Source organism: Onychostoma macrolepis, chromosome 16 (genome assembly GCF_012432095.1).
Source record: "Onychostoma macrolepis isolate SWU-2019 chromosome 16, ASM1243209v1, whole genome shotgun sequence".
Lineage (NCBI taxonomy): Eukaryota > Metazoa > Chordata > Actinopteri > Cypriniformes > Cyprinidae > Onychostoma > Onychostoma macrolepis.
This window is the reverse complement of record NC_081170.1, coordinates 20,572,855-20,593,384: the sequence shown is the minus strand read 5'-3', so window position 1 is coordinate 20,593,384 and position 20,530 is coordinate 20,572,855. Positions and strand designations below refer to the sequence as shown.

General features: G+C 36.8%; 1 protein-coding gene across 2 annotated transcripts in view; it reads left to right on the top strand.

The window, feature by feature from the left end:
• Window positions 1-20,530, top strand: part of LOC131521211 (glutamate receptor ionotropic, NMDA 2D) — a 126,394-nt gene that overhangs the window by 70,577 nt on the left and 35,287 nt on the right. For both annotated transcript variants that reach the window (XM_058745729.1, XM_058745727.1), the window contains exons 5-6: window positions 1,274-1,602; window positions 9,121-9,235. In XM_058745729.1, the coding sequence (XP_058601712.1) occupies window positions 1,274-1,602; window positions 9,121-9,235 (444 nt within the window). The remainder of the gene's footprint in view (window positions 1-1,273; window positions 1,603-9,120; window positions 9,236-20,530) is intronic.

Sequence of the window (20,530 nt, the reverse complement as noted above, 5' to 3'; positions counted from 1 at the left end):
AAATACTTATTGGCATATTAGCATGACACATTATCAGTCAGAATATTAATATTATATATATCTATTTATTCTATCAATATTTTGTTCTTTTCCCAGTTCTCTAGCCCCTCTTCTCCTGTTCTCTCTCTTTTACAGTCTATCTCTCTTGGGTTTTTCTCTCTCATGCATTGTAAAGGTGAAATCTTTAGTCCCTCTCTCAGTTTCTGCTTTTTTACTGTTCTTTCCTTTCCTTCCTTCCTTTCTCTCTCTCCCTCCCAGATGTGCTAGTTTCCTTTCTTTCCTTTTTCTTTCTCTCCTTCTCTTTCCATCCATCCAGTATCCGTCTTTCTTCATTAAGGCATGTCCCAGCACCATTACTTCAAAGCTGTTCCTCTCCTTAAAACCTGTCTGTTACTGTTTGCCTGGAATAAGTCCTAATACATTAGGGCTGTAACTAATAACTGTTTTTATAATCAATTACATTTTGGTTAGTTCTTTGATTGATTAATCGGATATCTTAACCAATACTGTTCTTCTATCAATATGCACATGGAAGTGTGCTATATTCTATGCTATACAAATTCCATGCAAAAAGTAGTTAAATAATGTAAATTGAACACGTCTTACAATCTAAATGCAGCAGAATAAATAACATCGACATACAGTAGACAGTATAATGTGTGGCTCTGCAGGAACATGCATATTCTGCCCTCTGAACATGGTACATACTGTAGCACATCAATCTACAGTAATCAGTTTATTAGTTCCCGTAATGAAGCCTTAATTTTTCAGTAATCCCTTTAATGTTAGTTTTCATATATTGTTAATTACAGTGCATATAGGATTTCAAGTTTCAATCCAAATTCACTGATCCAAGTGATTGCACTCCCTTTCTGTTGTGCTCCATTTAATTGACATGAATGCTCTGTGAAATATCTGAAATGTAATAACAAGAGTGACATTTTAATAGCTCTTTTGATATTGGGACTGTTTTTAAAATGGAAATACTCTCATTATAAGAATTTAACAGTAAAATGTCATTACATTACAGTTTTTCAGTTACTGAAGGACTTATTTTCACGATCAGTTATTAGTGATTTTATAAATTGAATGTATAAAGCCAATACCTCTCCTGTCCTCTCTTCCATTTCCTCTTTTCATTCCGCTCATGGTCTCTTCCTCCCTTTTGACCTCTGTGTTCTATTTTGCACTCTCTTTTGTTTCTTCTCTTGCTCCTGCTCTCTGGTTTTCATCTTGGTCCCCTCTGTCCTCTTTGCCCCCACTCCCACTCTAGGTGCGGTTGTTATACTGCTCTCAGGAGGAAGCAGAACAGGTGTTCCTCGCTGCTTGGGCAGCTGGTCAGGCCAGCGCCTCTCACATATGGTTCGCGGTGGGTCCGGCTTTGTCTGAGCTGGGCCTGACCGGACTACCCAATCGGCTGTTTGCGGTCAGACCACAGGGCTGGAGGGACGAGCCCCGCAGACGTATCGCCCGTGGGGTGTCCATTCTTACCCATGGAGCTGTCGCATTGCGTAAGGACTACGGAGCCACTGGAGGGCCGCACTTTGTCACTAACTGTCAGACAGATGGCAACAGAACACAGAGGATCCGCGGTAGAATGAAGTAAGAAACACTTCTTTCTTCCGATACAAGATGTGACTTTTATGTTTTGCACAGACAGATGCAACATGTCTCACACTGAGCAGCACAACACTTTCGCCTATATTATAGTGACCATGAACATTCGCAAAGCATTTAACTTGTGTAATGTGCTGTATTACGTGAAATTGAATATTTAGTGGGACATGATGTAGGGTGGGATTTGATTTTATCAAATGAGATTTCAATGGGCAGAGAAAGAAGGCTGTAACATAGTTGGTTAATTTAACCCTTGTGCAACCTTTTGGACATTTTTGTCCTTTTCAGTTTAGTTCTTTTGATCATTTTGCCTGTGTTATTGGCAGCTGCATAAATTTTGGCACAGGTGTGTATTTTTATTGGAATTCACCCCCATTTCCTTTAATAAATCTATTTTGCACTAGGTACACAAAATAGTTCCTCTCAGGACCTTTTGGACAAAAATTTCCCCATTAAAACTGCTAGTTTTAATCACAGTGTTTGTTTAACTGTAAAATTATGCAATTTTTGTTAATAGGCTTTCACTCTGTTGACAAGGCTTCAAAATTAAATGTTTTAATATTTTTTACCAGATGGTTCCATTTTTTCAGGTTTGGTCGATAAAGCAAATACTTGCTTTATTCCTGTTTTCTGCTTCTGCATATTATAGAGCCAATTGGATAAATAATGCAGCTATAATTGTGTGGGTGTGTTGGTATGGATGTCAGAGTATGGTTTGTATGTGTGTCATAAAAGAAAAATTGTGTGTGTGTGGTGGTGTAATATTTGAGAGAGAGAAACTCTACTGCAAATCACAAATCCAACCACTGTGTGCACCAGCGGAGTTTTGCTGGCATCTAATGGGGAAAATTTGGTACTGCGCCCAAACAAAATCTTACTGAAAGGTCAGTTTTTGAGATATCAACCTCAAATTTGGAACACAACTTGTTTAGATTCATGGCTTTGATTTTCTAACAGGTTTAGAGTTCAACTTGTTTCATAAAATATATATTGTATATAAAATATTGTTCATAAAGCATTTTCATAAACTTAAACTTCTATAACTTTTTTTTTGGTTTCACTTTTTAAACTTTTTTTTTACTTCAACAATAATCTACCATGGGTCTTCTTTAAAATGAGACCAAACTTAAGTCTGTGTTCCCAAGTTTCAAATTTTTATGACCGTTTTTTGACATTGATTTTTCAGTAAATTGTTACGAACTGCAAATTAAACCCCTACTCAAAGAGAAAATAAATTGGTCCGTAACAATTAACAGGGATCCATCTAGGAAAGATCCCCGGGGTCCCCGCTCTCATTCTCAGTTTCTCAACCACAAGACATTTATTTAAGTGAAAGTAAACGTAAGTTTATTAAATAAAGATAAACAAAGGAGCATCATAAACTTCGCGAGGGGAATATTGCCAAAGTAAATTACAATAAACAAAACTACTACTATACACAAACTAACCTAGAAATCAAATGACAAATAAAATACAAGTTCTTACCTCCCTGCTAACATAAACAGGAGAAAACGAACAAAACAAACAGGCACCCACCTCCCTACCAAGCTCCACTGAAACAAGGTCCAGGACGTAAGCAACCGAACGTAACAAACATACAATTACTAGTTAGACTACAAAACTGTTACTTAATTCAATGGTTGACAACAAATGTCTAAGTTAGCGATCCTTTCGCCAAAACACATTACACAGTGGAAACAACAATGTTCACAACGAAGACACCAGGAGAGCGGGGAGCCAACGATTCCTTCCACCGGATGACTTAAATACTGCAGCGATCCTTCCTGTCACCAACCAGCTCAGTCCTCCTAATCAGCTCCACCTGTAATCAATAAGAGCGAAAGAGGGAGAGACAGAGAAAACCACAGGAAAAGATCTACACACGCACACACGAATGAATGATTCGCCATTTCCCTAGCAACACACAAATCCATTCGTAACAAAATAAAAATACTTAAAGTTTGAGTACAGTAAAAGGTATTAGTAGTGCTGTCAAACGATTAATCACGATTAATCGCATCCAAAATAAAAGTTTTTGTTTACATAATATCTGTGTACTGTGTATATTTATTATGTATATATAAATACACGCACGTATATATTTAAGAAAAACATTTATATAATATATTTTTATATGATATAAATTACACGAATATAAATATATACATGTAAATATTTTCAAAATATATGCTGTATGTGTGTGTATTTATATATAAATAATAAATATACACAACACACACACATATATTATGTAAACAAAAACTTTTACTTTGGATGCGATTAATCGCAAGTTTTTTTTTTTTTTTTGTGATCAACTTTTTATTTTTTCCAAATCAACAAAACAACATCCACTCAAACAAACAACAGGGGGGAACAACAGACACACCATCAACAACTTCAATTTGTAGTAAAAAGGACAAAACAGAATTCACATGAGTCCATAGACTGACAAAAATTGTGTTTCTGTCCAATGTAGACCAAGAGGGCTGGACAAATGGCCGATTTCAACATAAAAAATTAAAGCCAAGATTCTGTCTAAATGAAGAGAAACAAAAGCAATGCCAAACTGCCAGTGACATGTAAACATTAGTATGTATCCTAGATACCAGTCCACCTAGATGCATAGTCCTTTTAAAAGAAAAGCAGAATAAATAAAAGTATTGATGTCTGTTGAAGGGCATAGAAAAAAAACAAAACAACAAGGAATGACAAACAACTGTGTATAAAAACCAAAGCAGACCACACATTACCGAGAGTGTAGGTCTGCATAAACAACAGAAACAAATGTTGATGCGTGACCAGTCCACTTCACGCAAGACATGTCCCCAAAAGGCCCACTGAGCCAAAAGCGTAGTGATTGAACCTGCTTTCCATTAGCCCGAAAAATAATAATAATAATAATAATAAAGAAAAATAAAGAAAATAAATCATTATTGTTTACCAATCAGCGGATGAATGTACAGGGCAGGGGAAAGATTCCAAAAAGAAATTAACAAGTGTCCATGGCCACCTTGTTATTGTCCTCTTCAGAGCAGTTAGGATCACCACAGACCTCCTCGTTAATTTTTCCTCGTTGAGCTGAGAGGATGGAGACGGTAGCCGTTGCCTTCCCGCTGCTTTGTAGCGCTGCAGAATACGTCTTCAGTAACAGTGAAGCAACAAAATCCTCCGCCTTTTAAGGAGAGTCGAACATCATCATCATCATCATACCGCCGGATAGGTGAGGAAGGGCTGGAGACCAAGTGCTGTCATCTTCTTCAAGACTGGATTAAAGCTCTTTCTCTTGGTAGTTGTGGCTGGACTAAAGTCGGGGAGAAATAGTAGCATGACATTGTCCTGACATTGTCCTGCGTATATTTCACCGGATATGCCTGCTGAGCACCCTTCAGGATCACCGATCTGTCATACCACCTTAGTACATGGAAGACGAGAGTATGCAACCGATCTGAGTTTTTCCTTCCATCATACATGCGATGGGCCTGATCAATCTCGATGTCACGGCCTTTCAGGGAAGGGATCCACTTGGAAAGATTAGCTCTGAGGAAGTCAGCTGCATCGGAGCCTTCCACCTCCTCCGGCAACCCCAGCAGTCGTATGTTATTTCTCCTGCTCCTATCTTCAATGTCCGTCATTTTTTCGGTGAGTTGCTTCAGCTGATTTCTTAAGTTTGTGACTGTCCTCCTATCCTCACGTGCAGCTGCTTGAACGGAATCGACCCGGTCACGTGTCTGTTTCGCCGCGATGGCTAGCTTTTCAACTTCTGCTTTTAGCTCTTTTACAGAATCGTTGGTCGTTTGTATATCCAAATGTAGATCACGGAGTGCTGGGGTCAGTACAGAGTCTATCGCTTCTCTTACAGTCGAAGCCACTACCGAATCGCGAGTACTTTGTTGCTCCTTAAGCGCTAACTTGATACCGTTAGCTATAGCAGCGTCGAGATCCTCTCTGGAGATGGTGGAATCTTTGAATTTCTTTCTTTATTGGCGATTGTTCACTCTCTTTTTTTCCGGCTGTCCTTGACTCATAGTGAGCTAAATAAAGAGTGGTTCAAAATTTACTGACAGGATATATACAATTTCTGACAAAGTGAGCAGAGCGAAGGACTATGCGTGCATTGCCGCCAAAGGGTCACGTCATTCCTGCACTAGTTATTTTTAAAGAAATTAATACTTATATTCAAAAGGATGCATTAAATTGATCAAACATTACATTAAAAATAAAAAATATTATATCAAAGAAATACTACTGATCTTTAAAAATAATTCTGTTCACCAAAGAATCCTGAAATAAAATATCAGAGTTTCCACAAAAAAATGTAAAGCAAATCAACTGTTTTCAACATTGATAATAATAAAAAATCTTGAGAAGCAAATCAGCATATTAGAAGAGTCATATGACACTGAAGAAATTCTGCTTTGCCATTACAGGAATAAATTACTGTTTAAAATATAATAAAATAGAAAATGACTGTTTTAAATTGTAATAATATATTTAGAATATTACTGTTTTTATTTTGATCAGATAAATGTTACATTCTTTAAAAGACAAATATTATTGTACAATATTACCAAATGTAATAATATTAGAGAATATATTATTAATATTTTGATGAAGATTATAAAATCCAACATTTTTGTGCACTAATGTACTGTAAACTATATTTATATGTATATATGTTTTTATGTATATAGTGACATTTATTTAAAAAGTTCATTTTGACTTCATGTTAACTACGGAGTAGCTACCATACAATGAATGGATTTAGATATTCTTATAGGAGCAAATTAAATAATTAACTAAATAATTAAATCATCTTTTTTCGTGGTATTGCAGCATAAAAATCTGCATCTTAATCACTAACCACTCACAAACTAGTTTTTAACAGGTGCAATCAGAGTATTTAAATTAAGTAATTAGCATTCATTTTCACGCAAACACGCCTCCTTTATTAGGCTCATTGTCCTGTATATTGCACTTTATTCGCAATAAAATGAAAGCAGGTGACAAATTAATCTGAAAGGGATGTTTGTGTGCACTTTCTAGTGATCATGACAGCAGTAAATCAGCCGATTATTATCAAATGATAGAGAAGAGTGTTATAACCGGGCATTTATCCAGATTCACATGTACTAAAGTGCATTTTTAAGAGATTATTTAGGTGTCTGGATGTCTATGGTGGGACTATGCTCCACAGGTTCACAGGTTTTGTGAATGTGCATTCGTGAAATTGCCTGCCTAATTCATTTAGTGAATCAAGTGCTAAACCAGCACATGCAAATAAATGCTGCTTTCAGCATAGTTTAAAAGTGTTATTATACTGATCTTGAATATCTCTAAAAAGCCCTCGATTTATGTTCACCCTGAGAACTGTGTTTAAAGCTCATCTCATTTGGCATTAACCTTCAACTTTTCTGCTTTGTTGCATTTATAGTAAGTCTATTTATCCGTAATGACACACTCTAATGAGAGTGAAAGCGCTGCACCTTTGGGGCATGAAAGTCCTTCACTCCCCCACCATAGGGACTGCAGGGGGAGGCGTTCAACATGCCCCTGTATTTAAGAAGACAACATGGGTGGGAGGGGATAAACAATAGCAGCATGTTTGACGCTGTGTCTGCCCTGAAAGCATGCAATGCAGCAAAACTAGAAAAGGCCCATTATAATCAACAAGCATGTGCCAGTTTCATTTATTATAATTGGAAGATTATCCACCTTATTTTTAACACAAGAGCAGGCCAAGCCATTTTTAACTTCCGTTATCAACTGCTCCTAGTTATGTTCAGCGATTTAGTCCATTATGGTGCTCTGAGTTGTAAACTGGTTTTGTTATCATATTATTTTAGTGTAACCATAAACAATGCTTATATTGCAAAATAGTTTTTTGATTTATTCCACTTTATCATTAGTTATACACCTGTGGTGGCTAATCAATTGGAAATCTCACAGATTCACAGGAAATATTGTACTTCCACATTGAAAAATTAGGTGGATAATTTCTGAGAGGCTTTTTGACTAAATCCTTTTAATTTAGTTAGTATTTTGTCATGAAATGTTCATTAATTTTAGTTGAATTTCATAGAAATGGCATCTGGGGCCAGTTGTTCAAAAGAAATCTGATCGGATTTTGGCCGTCGGATAGGATCAAATTTTGAAAATGGGTTGTTCAAAAGAAGAAGAAAAAGAATTTGAATTAGATCACAAAATCCAATCTTGGTTTTGATCTGGATTAAATTCTCGGTTTGTGTTGTTCAAAATGTTTTAGTGAGATTGAAATACTTTTGATCCAAAAAAACGGAATTATTCTGATGCCAGCAGAAGGGTGGATTTCAGGAACAAAAATGTAATAAAACATTTTTTTTTTCCACCATCACCATGTCCCTTTAGGGGCTCCATAGAGCACTAGTAATCAAGATTCGGAAATCTGAAAAAGTGATGGAAATCTGGATCAGGGTGATCCCATCCAATTTTGCTTTGAAAAACCAGTACAAAAGTAAGATGGATTACCTGATCCTGGATAGCAAAACATGGGATTTCCAGATCCAGATCATTCTGATCCAGATCAAACTTTTTGAACAACTGGCCCCTGACTTTAGTAGATTTATTTATATCCCTGCATTATTGACTGTGATGAGATTCTTTGAACAATCAGCATTATTTTTGTCTCATATTTTGTTTTAATTCAAATCACTGCATTTTCGTCTTATCTTCATTATTGTCAAAAAAAAAAAAAAAAAGCTTAATTAATGAACAGTTTCATCAATAATTTTGATGAGAAGGGCACTGGCTGCCAATGATGAAATTAGAAAAGTTCAAGCTGAACAACAGCTTGAACTTTAAAAAAAAAAAATCTGTTAACCATCTTTAACAGCATATTTTACACATTGTAGGGAGAAATTACTGAGCAGAAACTCTGAACGTAACACCATCAGTGTGACTCACACTCATTACACATCAGAAGAGATTGATGGGGAAAAGAGATTCACCTGTTTAGTGCTGCTGATGTAATTACGGTTTGCTAAATAGGCTTCTACATAATGGTTTTGCATGTATTTATCAAAGAGATCTTTGTAGGAACTTTGTGAGGAATATTCACAAAAGCCTCATAAGAACAGAGCGGGGGAAACTTTGCTCCTTCAAACTTGTTCACCCAGTCAAATTTTTAAATGTGCACTCTTCATTTTGCCAAAAGCATATTGGATTTAAGATAAAAAGATTCATTTGAAGCACTCACAAAGAATGTCACATTTAGGCACCGTTCTGGGTATTTTACTGGTTTAGATTAAGTGCTCGAAATAGAGTGACTGCCTCCTTTGATTCCATTGCTGAAGGAAATAAAATGGTTACCTTCACCACAGTCTCGCAATCTGACCTAATTAGGATGTTTGTGAAGTGCTCCGTGCGAGATTTCCTTTTTGACGTGTCCTCGGAGTCTTTTATACTAATTCTTTCTGGGTCTCTTCCATCTCAACAGACTGTTTTTGCTCTGTTCTCTCCGCTCTGCAGGTATTTCAGTAACATCACTCTCGGTGGGCGGGACTATTCGTTCAATAACGAGGGCTACCTGGCCAATCCCTTTCTGGATGTCATCTCCTACACGCCTGGGAGTGGCTGGGAAGACGTAAGAACTAATCAGAATTCTATTTCTGTTCGTTCTTGTGTAACCGCTGTTATGGATTGGTAATGTCCAGGATGAAAAGCAGCATTGCAGTAGCCATGCTGAGCACTGCAGTAGCAATGCGCTGGAATGGATTTTGAAAGAAGATTACATATCATTCGGGGTGTCTGTTTATGACACGGGCGGCTTTTTGTGCGCTGTTAATTACGCATATGAACGATCGCAGTATGTATTGGGATTTAAAGGTAACGACAGCCCATTGCTTTAATAAAATGTGCGATTTACTTCATCATGACTATCGTAATGATGTACTTGCTGTCTAAGAGCTGCAAGTCTAATGTTCCAGTTTGTAGCGGTAAGACATATAGATTGAAAGCAGTTTTAAAATGATATACAACTTGACACTACACTAATTTCGAAAACCATTTCCCATGACAGTCCACAGCAGAAAAACCCATTACAATTAACTCTGAACAATGCATCACATTGTGCAGCAGAGAGAGCGTTTTGGTGTTGACGGTGCACTTCTGCTGTACCGCACAGAACCGTTAAAACCTCAATGATATAAACATATAATTAGGGTTTCAAGAGGACGTACATAATGTACAATTAGCTCATGTTTACTTTTGGCCCTGTTATCTATGCATATCCGTTGATGCTCACAGTATGTTATTAAGATTAGCAAGGTTTTCCTACATTATTAGCTTGCGACTTTATTATTGTTATGCGAAGAACAATAACCGGAAAATAATTAATTGTGAAATGTTTTTAGAGAGCCGATTTGATTTCCTCTTTTCCCTCTCCCCCTTCGTTCGCTAGTTATGTTTGTGTTAAGTATGTCTGAGCGGAGAAGGAATAAATAAATAAATGAATAAAAACTCCCTTAAATTTATTGGTTTCTCGTATATCAGCGTATTGTAGGTGCCACATGGGACGTTGTGGCTCTACATTTCTCCCCGCAGAACACTGCTGTCGTGAGGCAAAATAACTGATCCCAAACCCAGCTGAGTAAATATAGCCGGGGAGAATGTCATATACATGAAGGTGCCACTCAAACTAGTGCCTTAAAACAGAATTATTAATATTTAGATGCCACAAAGACAAGCGTAGAGACTGAAAATTGTAATCCCTGGCAGCGCTTGTGTTCTCCACCTCTACAATCTGTTAACAGAGAAAATGACAGCGGATTATGTACTTGGGAGAAATTCTAATTCCTTCGGGCAAAATTCACTGACATTGAGCCATAAGATCAAAAAAGTTTCGATATAGAGTGGGGGATATTTTCTGCGGATCCCCATAGCTATTTATGTGCATTATATACTGTACACAACGTAGCTTAAAATCAATGCTTTTTCATGAATTGGACCAATGATTGCAGTTCGAGCGGCAGCACGTTCTGTCGAGCGACAGGCTCGCGTTAACTGGAGAGGATGCACGGGGATTGTGTTGCCCTGGGCGTCTTGAAAGGTCGAGTGTTGATCGTTTGGTCTGTCGATGTTCTTGTGTAGGCTTTGTTTAGGTGCCAGCGAATGAGTTCCTCCTCGCTGTCTGTTCTACATTTAGTCCATTCTGAATCAGGCCAGTCTTTCATTTCCTTAAACTCTTTTCTTTTCTCCTGTATGAAAGGGATCGTTCAACCAAAAATAGAATTCTGTCATAATTTACTCTCATATCGTTCCAAACCCAAATGATTTTCTTTCTTCAGTCAATCATAAAAAGAGATGCTAGACAGTACGTTAATGATGCTCTTTTCTACAGAATGAAAGTGAATGGTGACTACTGGGGCTGTCAAGCTGCAAAAATAAAAACACCATAGAAGTGTCATAAAATGTAACTATGCGATTACTATTGTGTATGCATTCGTGATTTATGGTGTGATTTGTATGAAAATGGATACTTTTTTTTTTTTTAAGATTATAAGATTCTTAATTATACAAAAAGGGATTAATGAGATAATAAATTCATACTACTTAGCCACCGATTCGCCAAAATATAAAATAGTTACAATTTCCTATGAGATTGTGTTGGATAGCTTTGTGTGTGGGACAGACCGAAATATAAGTGTACTGAAAATCTTCCCACTCTGCCATATCTCTCAGATTCTATTTCTTTCTTTCTTTATTTTCTTTCTATTTCATATTATAATTTGCCATTTCATCTGCTTATTAGACATACTGTAAGAGCACCACTCACTATTGATCAGTTTAAAATCTGGAGTGACAAGTGTTCTTGCGCCACATTTGAATAAACATATATGAGAGTTGTGGCAAATGAGAATATTATTGAAAAAACTGCTAGATCTTATTCTGTTCAAGACACAAAGGTATTATATGGCTGAGCCTGGACCCACTGGGGACCTCAGCACAATTCCAAGAGGGTCGTAAGATGGCCAAAAAAAAAATATATATATATATATATATATATATATATATAATTATAATTTGTTACCTCTACAACTGTCATAATTTAATAAGAATCACGGTTTTCACAGTATTGGAAAACCCGGATATATGAGGGAATGAAGTGGTGGAAATTGAAATGGAAATTATTTTAAAAAGTCTTGGAAATTTCTACAATAAATATAAATTTTTCTAGTTAGGTCAATCTTAACAATATTTTATATATTAAAAATTGCTGAGAAATTGCTATTTGTATGTAATAAATAAAAATTAAAAAATGTTGTTATTATTTTTTAAAATGATTTTATTCATTCATTTATTTAAAAATTATTACTACTAGTTTCTGTAAATAAAGTTTGAAAACTACAGGTTTGAAATGACATGAGTAAATCTTGAGAGAAGTTTTATTTTTCTATTCCTTTAAATGTTTTTTTTTTTTTGGTAATGTAATGGCACACTCTATAAAAGACAGTGGCATTTTGTTGTTTTTGAAATCTGTGCACGCAATCACTCCTAAAAACCCATCAAACAGTGCAACAGTCTGTTAAGGGTTGCATGGTGCTGGTTCTGGCATCTGCGTCTCATTTGCAGATATGTTCTGGAGAAAAGTGCTGTTAGAGACATCTGGATGCTTTTGTACTTCAGAGTCACAGAGTCTTTGTCATTCACATAAAATATTTAATGGGGCGCCATAATGTACATTTAAAAGGCTTCCATGCTGACTATAGGAGGTTTTCAATTTCCATTTGTTTTAGGAGGTTGCTCTATTAAAGCACGACGCTCGCCGTCTTTGTCTTCACTCCGTTTTGTCTCTGGTTCTTGTAACTGTGTTCTGTCTAACACGGAGTAGACAATGGACGTGGATGACTCAACTTCCAGAAGCGCGTTGTGCACAAGGCACTTCATGTGACGGCTTCCACATGCGGCATTTATAGCATTTTAACAAACTAACTGCTACAGCGCTTTTGATCCCATTTGTCCACGCTGTTCTCATAAATCAATACATATCGGGGGGGAGACGTTTAAAAAATGAAATGCCAAGCACATTTCTCCAAACCCTCTTTGTACCTGTCAGGATGTGTCCATGTGTGTTTATGCCGTGTAAATCTGCTAGTGGATTTGTGAGGATCGCGCTGGGGTAAAAGCGGCTCGTTTTATCCTCCTCTCACAGGGACGTTCACAGGGACGGGGGTGTCATGGCAGCATGTTTGTGTTTCACCCTGTGAAAGTATTATCTGTTCCCGGGGGAGACGGTGTTTGATCAGGCCCCTGCTCTACCTCTGCCTGCATGAGGCTCTGCCCCCTCAGCTTGGGCCCAGATCTCAGCTACTCCGGCTCTTTGTTATGCACTGCAGGATCTCTGGTTCTCCACACATGCTCCGACACTCCTATTTCGGTCGTTTTGTCGGCCCACATTCCGACGTCGAAAAGAGTTAAGACGTCTGGCTGCCGCTGACATGGATCGGCCCTGAGAACTCGGTGCTTTTTGGAGGTGGAAGAGAGTAGGAAAGATTCAGGGGGGAAGGAGAAAGATCAGAGAAGAGAGAGGGAGAAGAGAAACCCAACAGCACGTTCAAACACATTAAAGAGTATTATAAGGACATGACACTAAACACTGTGCATCATTAGCATTTCTATCCCTCAAACAGCTGCAAAAAGCCACTCGGATCCTACACAGTCCTACCTTGCCTGGCTGTGCTACTTTGTGACACGCCATGCATATTTTATGAAGCTGTTCAGACATCCTTAATACAAGACAGTGTCACCTGTTGAGATGTGTGGCTGGATCTCTTTCCGTGGCGGATTCTGGGCTGACGCTGTCTGTCAGATGCAGACACGAGCCAGCAAACTCAACATTCCCTTCCTGTTCCCTTCCCTCCCGTCAGTGCCGCTCAGAGAAAATGGATCTTGGGTTAACAGACTGTGAAGGCATGTTCACACCAAGAACGATTACTATAAAGATAACTATATCGATAATAACGGGTGCCTGTATATTAGCGTCCACAGCAATGCATAATAAAGGTGCAGTTAGATTCTGCATTTCAATAGGAATCCATGTGATTGGGGATTTTCCCATTGGTTCTAGTTGGTCAAGCGGATTTGCCGCATAAATCAACAGAAGGCTGCTTGGTTTGAAAGTTACTTCATACAGCACATCACTAGTAACACAAAAAGTATTCTCCTAGCTTCATAACATTACGATAACCACTGATGTCACATGGACTATTTTAACGATGTCCTTACTACCTTTCTTGGCCTTAAATGTGTCAGTTGTGTTGCTGTCTATGCAGGGTCAGAAAACCCTCTGATTTCATTAAAAATATTCCGAAGGGATGGATTATGGAATGACATGAGGGTAATTAATGACAGACTTTTTGACATTTTTGAGTGAACTATCCCTTTAAGGAAACTGTATGTAACTTCTTTTTTTTTTTTTTTACCCTGTAATATCAGTTTCAAAATTCTTCTGATGGTACATTCCCTGACTTTGTTTTGGGATTATGTAAGTTTGTTTAGCAGTAAGAAATTCTGCAAAAATGGCAGATTCTTTTATGGCATGTACCATTTAAATACGAATATATACACTTTAGGTAATAATACATAACTTTAAGTAAGGAATAATTGACGACGGGCCGAAGTCAATTATTCCGCTTATACTACGGTTGCCACACCTCAAGACATCGATCAGATGATATATTTCAAGGCATTCGTCCAGTATTTCTACTTAAATCGCTATTGTGAGTAGGATTATTTCTTCCGCATTTCATCCAACGCCTCCGTTGCCAATTCTAAAACGTCATTTTAAACCTAGTAATGGAGGCTTGAGCTGTTGATAACAGATTAATGCAGTTAATACAGTTAATAACTAAGTTATGAGAGAGAGAGAGAGAGATTGCCTCTGTGCGTCTCTCAATAGTGTTCGGCGGCAATGTCTCTAGTTATAGTGAAACTTAGTTCCTTTTGTTCACAAACCGCGACGTTGTTGTTACCTCGCTTGTGAGAAGTCATGTAGTTTTTAAGTTGTTTACTGATAAAATCGTCAGAGTAGCGCTAACAACATTAGCGCGATGTATGTTAGTGTGTGTGCAAACTGTAACTGTTATGTATGTGCGGCTGTGAGGGAGAGAGCGGGAGAGATAGAGTATGTGCTTTCCGTACATAATAAAGCGCAATTTTGTGGCAAAAACATGGACATGATCTGTCGTTTTTATCATATTGTTTACTATATTTATTTATTTGGCCAGTGTAGTTGTGGGTCTTGGTTATTTTGCTGTTGTAAGACCTTTGAAATAACAGAAATAATTTGGCGAAGTGATATGGTCATGTAATGCGGTCAAGAGCTGCCTGGAACTACATTCACCGTGCGTTTCCCTGAAAATAATTGCACACCTTAGAACGTTCCTCAGCCAATCAGATTCAAGCATTCAACGGCCCCGTAGTAATATACACCCTTTAAGGATGAATAAGGTACAAAATTATACCTTTTGAAAAGGTACCACCCTAGTTTGTACCTTTTTTTTCTGAGAGTGTAGGGGCTCCAAAGAATTTACAAAAATACGCAAAACTAAATACGTATGCTTTAAAGGGATGGTTCAGCCAAAAATGAAAATCGTGTCATCATTTACTCACCCTCAAGTTGTTCCAAACCTGCATGCTTTCCTCTGTTAAGCCCAAAAGAAGGTATTTTGAACAATGTTGGTAACCCAACAGTTAACGGTAGCCACTGACTTTCATATGGGAAAAAAAAAAAAGAAATTTTTTTGTTTACCATGATTCTTCAGAATACCTTCTTTCATGTCCGACAGAAGAAAGAAACTCATACACATTTGGAACAAGTGGAGGGTAAGTAAATGATGATCATTTTAATTTTTCTTCCAATTATCCCTTAACGTTCTGTTTAGCATGTGGTTAAATTTTGTCTTCTGGTGCTTTAAATGCTTGTGCTTTTAAAGCAGGATAGATTCTGATTGGCTGTCAATATGTTTATTATTCATTAGCTGGAAAATAACATTCCAACAGTATTGTTTCTCTGTTGTTATCAATTTAGTTGTGATGTGGACGTCCCTATCCTTATAAAATTATCATTACAGTTATAACCCTTGGTGTGAACGGACATTTAAGGAGGGAGAAAGAAAGAAAGAAAGCTGACAAATGGACAGTCAGACTGACCCAAGCAGACAGATTGATGAACAGAAAACGAGACAGGGACCAGGTGAGCCGATGTCACAGAATCGGCTTTTTGTAATTTCCAGTGATGTGCCCCGGATGCGTTTGATTCCAAGCCTTTGTAATGCCACAGCCTCAGTTACTGAGCAGTTCAAAGTAGGATAACTAGCTCAATGAGACCAGCTCTTGCAGGAATCCACATGCTGACTGTTGCCATTTCCTGCTCTATTCCTTTCAATTAGATGCCTCTGCCCTGATCCTGTGCTAATATGCAAAGTCTTCTAGCTGCCAGCTGCTGACTGATATCTCAGAGTCATGTGCGTGCACATACACAGCGTATGAGAGGTATATTTATTCTCCATGTACCGCTGAGACTTGTAACATTTTTTTAAGAGCTGAACATCTTTTGCTGTATCTGGATAGCTCTCGAGGGCTGCTTTGGTGCTGATAGCTGCCACTCTCTGCTGGTGTGTAGGGGAGAGTCCTACGGCTCAGTGCTGCAAGCAAACTTTGAGTGTTGGGACTGGGATAAGACGGTAATATGTGAAGTGTGTGCTGCTTACAAACTGCTGAGAGGTTGTTGTGTCCTATAGGAATAGTTCTGAAAATGGAAAATTCTGTCATTTATTTACTCACCCTTATGTCATTCCAAAACTGTATGTTATTTTTTGATGAATGAATCTTCACATTTGTCCATGCAATGACAGTTCACTGACTGTCAAGGTTTCAAAATGAAATAAAAGCATTCTAAACGCATTTTTAAATAGATGCACATATGACCTTTCCACGGGTTTGACGTTTTGGATATCTGATGGCATGACCTTGTGCCATTTGTTTATGAGACTTCAGTCTTTTATGGTGTTTTTGCATTGCTTTTTAGCCATTTTGGAGCTTGACAAACCCTGGTCACTGTGATCTGTCATATGAAAAGATCTCTCTGAAGATAGAGATAATTCTTCTTTTGTGGTTTATGGAAATAATGACAGAATTTTTCATTTTTGGGTGAAATGTGAAACTGAACTGATGCTTTGTATTGCAGCTCTTCTTTTATTGCTGTCTCCTCATGATGAATTGCTTGTGTTATAGCGTGTTTTGCTGGATAAAAGTCCAAATTAGTTTTACATCAACTTTTCTCTGAACTGCATTTTGTGTATAAGAGGAATAAGAAAATGTATTATTGTAATTCTTCTCCTTCTCTTTCTCCTTCTTCTCCTTCTCCTTCTGCTTCTTCTCCTTTTTCTTTTTCTTTTATTAATTAATATGAATTAGCAAGGATCAACGCCAAGGATTTTTTCTACTGGCCCGGTCTGCCACAAAAAAAATTAAATAGTCGCTGTTATCATTGTTTTTGATCTATGTTATCTTGTATTCTAATAAATAAGCTTATATGACTCCAATATTTTAGATATCGATTAAATTTTACAATTCTCTATTCCAATTTCAATACCACAGCAAAAATCACTAGCCAAAAATAAACAAATATAAAGTTTAAATATTATTAAAGACAAGTGACAGCCAGTAAATAAGAACAAATGAACAAATTATTAAAAAAGTATTAGCACAAATAAACATAGGCCTATAGCACAAAGATAGAAATGAAATGATGCTTTAGGTTTTTATGTTTGTAGATGTTCAGGTACAGAAATTTAAAAATCACATATAAAATAACATTTGAATATTCTGCACTCTGTGTTGCACCTTGATTTTTCATAGCCATTTGAAATTTTAATCATGGATTAAGCCACAAAAAAAAAAAAAAACATGTGCAATGTTTGATTTATATTAGACTGTATAATTTCGAAATCTGAAGCAAGAACAGAATGACCCGACTTTAGCTTTGTGAAATTATGCTAACGTTACATAAAACATCGGCACTAAACAGAAACAGAAGACAGGCTGAGTGAGACGCAATTTCACTCTCTGACAGCAGGTGGCGCTCTTGGAACAGTGATACAGCGTTTCCTTGGTTACCACTGTTAAACACAGCAGCGCTGCGTATATTAACACCAATTTAATATGCATTATACGGAGACAAGATGAAAAGAAAACGCCATTTCTGAAAACAGTCAGTTCCCCTCAGAAACACATTCATATAAAATTCAATATTTGGATTTTCTTCCTATATTTCACGCATCGTGAACAGAGGTCTTGTTCTGCCTGCTAGTGCTACAGTATTTTCTCCTTTTTGTGTCCGTCTTCATCGTCTCTGGCCTCTGTTAACGGCCGTTTACAGACTAATTATAATAATAACGTAATGTTTCCACACAAATGACATTTGGGAAAATGATTGAAGTGCAGTTTGTGTGCAAGCACGGAACAGAAGATACTCTAAAATAAAACAAAAAATGTCCGGTCGATAAGTGCATCTGTACTCCAGTGTATAAATTCAATATTGCTTAATCATTGTTAAAGTTACTTGCCAAGAGGGGTATTTTGACACTTTTTTTTAATGTATTTGCCTGTTCAGGTGGCTCGTGCGTGTCAGAGACGCGGCTGTCTGTGTGCGCAAGTACCGAAAGGAGTTGTCTTTCGCGCCCAATTGCTTTTTAATCGCTTGAATTTTTAAATTAACAAGACTTAAAACGCATGCAAATGATAAAATTTTGTGACGGCGCTGCAGTGGCCCGATTGGGTAAGTGACAAATCCATCTACTGTCCCGAGCGTCCTTCACGCTGGCCCCGGGCCATCGGGCAGTCTTTATTGTCGAGCCCTGATTAGTGCTGTCAATCAATTAAAAAATAACCAATTAATCACACATTTTTCTGAAATGAATCACGACTAATCCCACCTAACATTACCGTTTTTAAATATACTTTTATATTGCAATAATTTCAAATTCAATCTTCAAATTAATGTAGAAACAATATGAAAACAGTATGTTTTTAATATTTGTTAAATTAAAAATATTGTTGACTGAAGGTATCACTGAGACCCATAGACCTACAATACTATCGATGTCTCTAGGAATTTTTTTTTTTACTAATATTTTGCAGCTGCAAAAATTATCCTTACTTTAGACCGTTTCACAACGGTAAGCTTGTTGTTATAATTCGAGTGGTACTGGTAGGAATTCACAGGAAATTCGAGCACGCTGCTGCGTCATTACGTCACGTCTGTAAATCGCATGTGAGGATGCTGCAGGTGGCGGATCGTTTATAGCCTTTTCTCACAGCTAATTAAACTTATCATTTTGATGGCGGATTGTAATCCAGAAAGGATTATATTTATGAAACACATGTGACTGAAATTAAATTATATTCCAGTTTTAAATTTGCTTCTGTTTACAGATAGCCTGGGATTACACAAGATTTGTATTTTAAAGAGAACCAGTTCGAAGGAAGAATAATTTGCTTTTTGAGTTAAAAGAATTTCTTAATATGAAATTCGAATGGTATGACAATTAGAGATTAGACTGTACAGAAATTGAAATCTACACGCTAATGCACACTATATACACATAGTCACGCAATGCTGATGTTTTAACATTTAACAATTTGAAGTATAACAATAATAATAATTTGCAGGGTTTGATGTGATATGAGCTAACAGATCATTAGATTTAATCACCATTGGTAGCGCGATTTATTGTAATGCTTTTTTCCTCAGTTGGTCAGAACAAACATGGCAGACTTGTTACTTACTTGTTCCGATGACACTATCTGGTGAAAATTCTTATTTGGTTCATATATTCCAATACATAGGCTAGAATCTGTGATTCCTAAGCAGTGTTTCCTCTAGGATTTTTTTCCAGCTGTGGTGGCAGGACTATTTCCCATAGACCACACCCCCTCCCCACCCAAGAATCACGTGCACCCAGAATTCAATTTATTTTAAATAAAAAAGACAAGTGCATAGTAAATAATAAAATAAGAACAAATAAATTAATGACAATCAATAGCACAAACAAAAACAATAAGATACAAATTAAATTAACAGTACTTTTAACAGTACAATTTTTTTTTTTTCAGTTAGGTCTAACTATAATACAGGTACTGAATTACAACAGAAACTGAATAATCTATTCAACTGTAAAATAACACTGGATAGTCTTCACTGTATAAATAGACAGTAATGACAGACAGCAGCAGGTTTATTAAGGCTACTATCTCTTTAAGACCTCATGCACGTCTCTAATATACTGTTACACAGGGCTCTACGTTTAATTTTCTTTTTAGGAGCGCTTGTCCTCCTAATTTAAAAAAATGTAGGAGCACCTTCTGATCAATAATCAAAAATTAGCCTTCCTAATATGAGGTGATATTTGACTCCTTAAAGTGATTTACAGGTGCATTTTCTTTTTGCTTTTGTAATGGCATTTTTCTAATTTTATTAGAAGTATGTCATCTTTTATGTCAAATTCAAAAACTTATATTTATAAGCTTTTTAAAAATTTCTAATTAAAACAATATAATAAGTAGAGTAAGACAAATAAGTTACCAAGCATATGAAATTAGTATAATGTTTTAAATATAACTTTATGAATATAGAAATATTAATTGATTTAAATAACTGAAATGATACGTTAAAAATGAAACTAAAACCGCCAGCAGATGGCAGCAAGTCACTGATTTTATCACTGATTATCATTCAATTGATTCGTGTGAACGGCTGATTCATTCAGGAATGAAGCAAGTGACTCCCTTTATGAATTGGTAATCATGAATCAAATCTCACTAGATTTGTTTAAACAGGCACTTTCATTCATGAATTAAACAATGCTGTGTTTGCTTG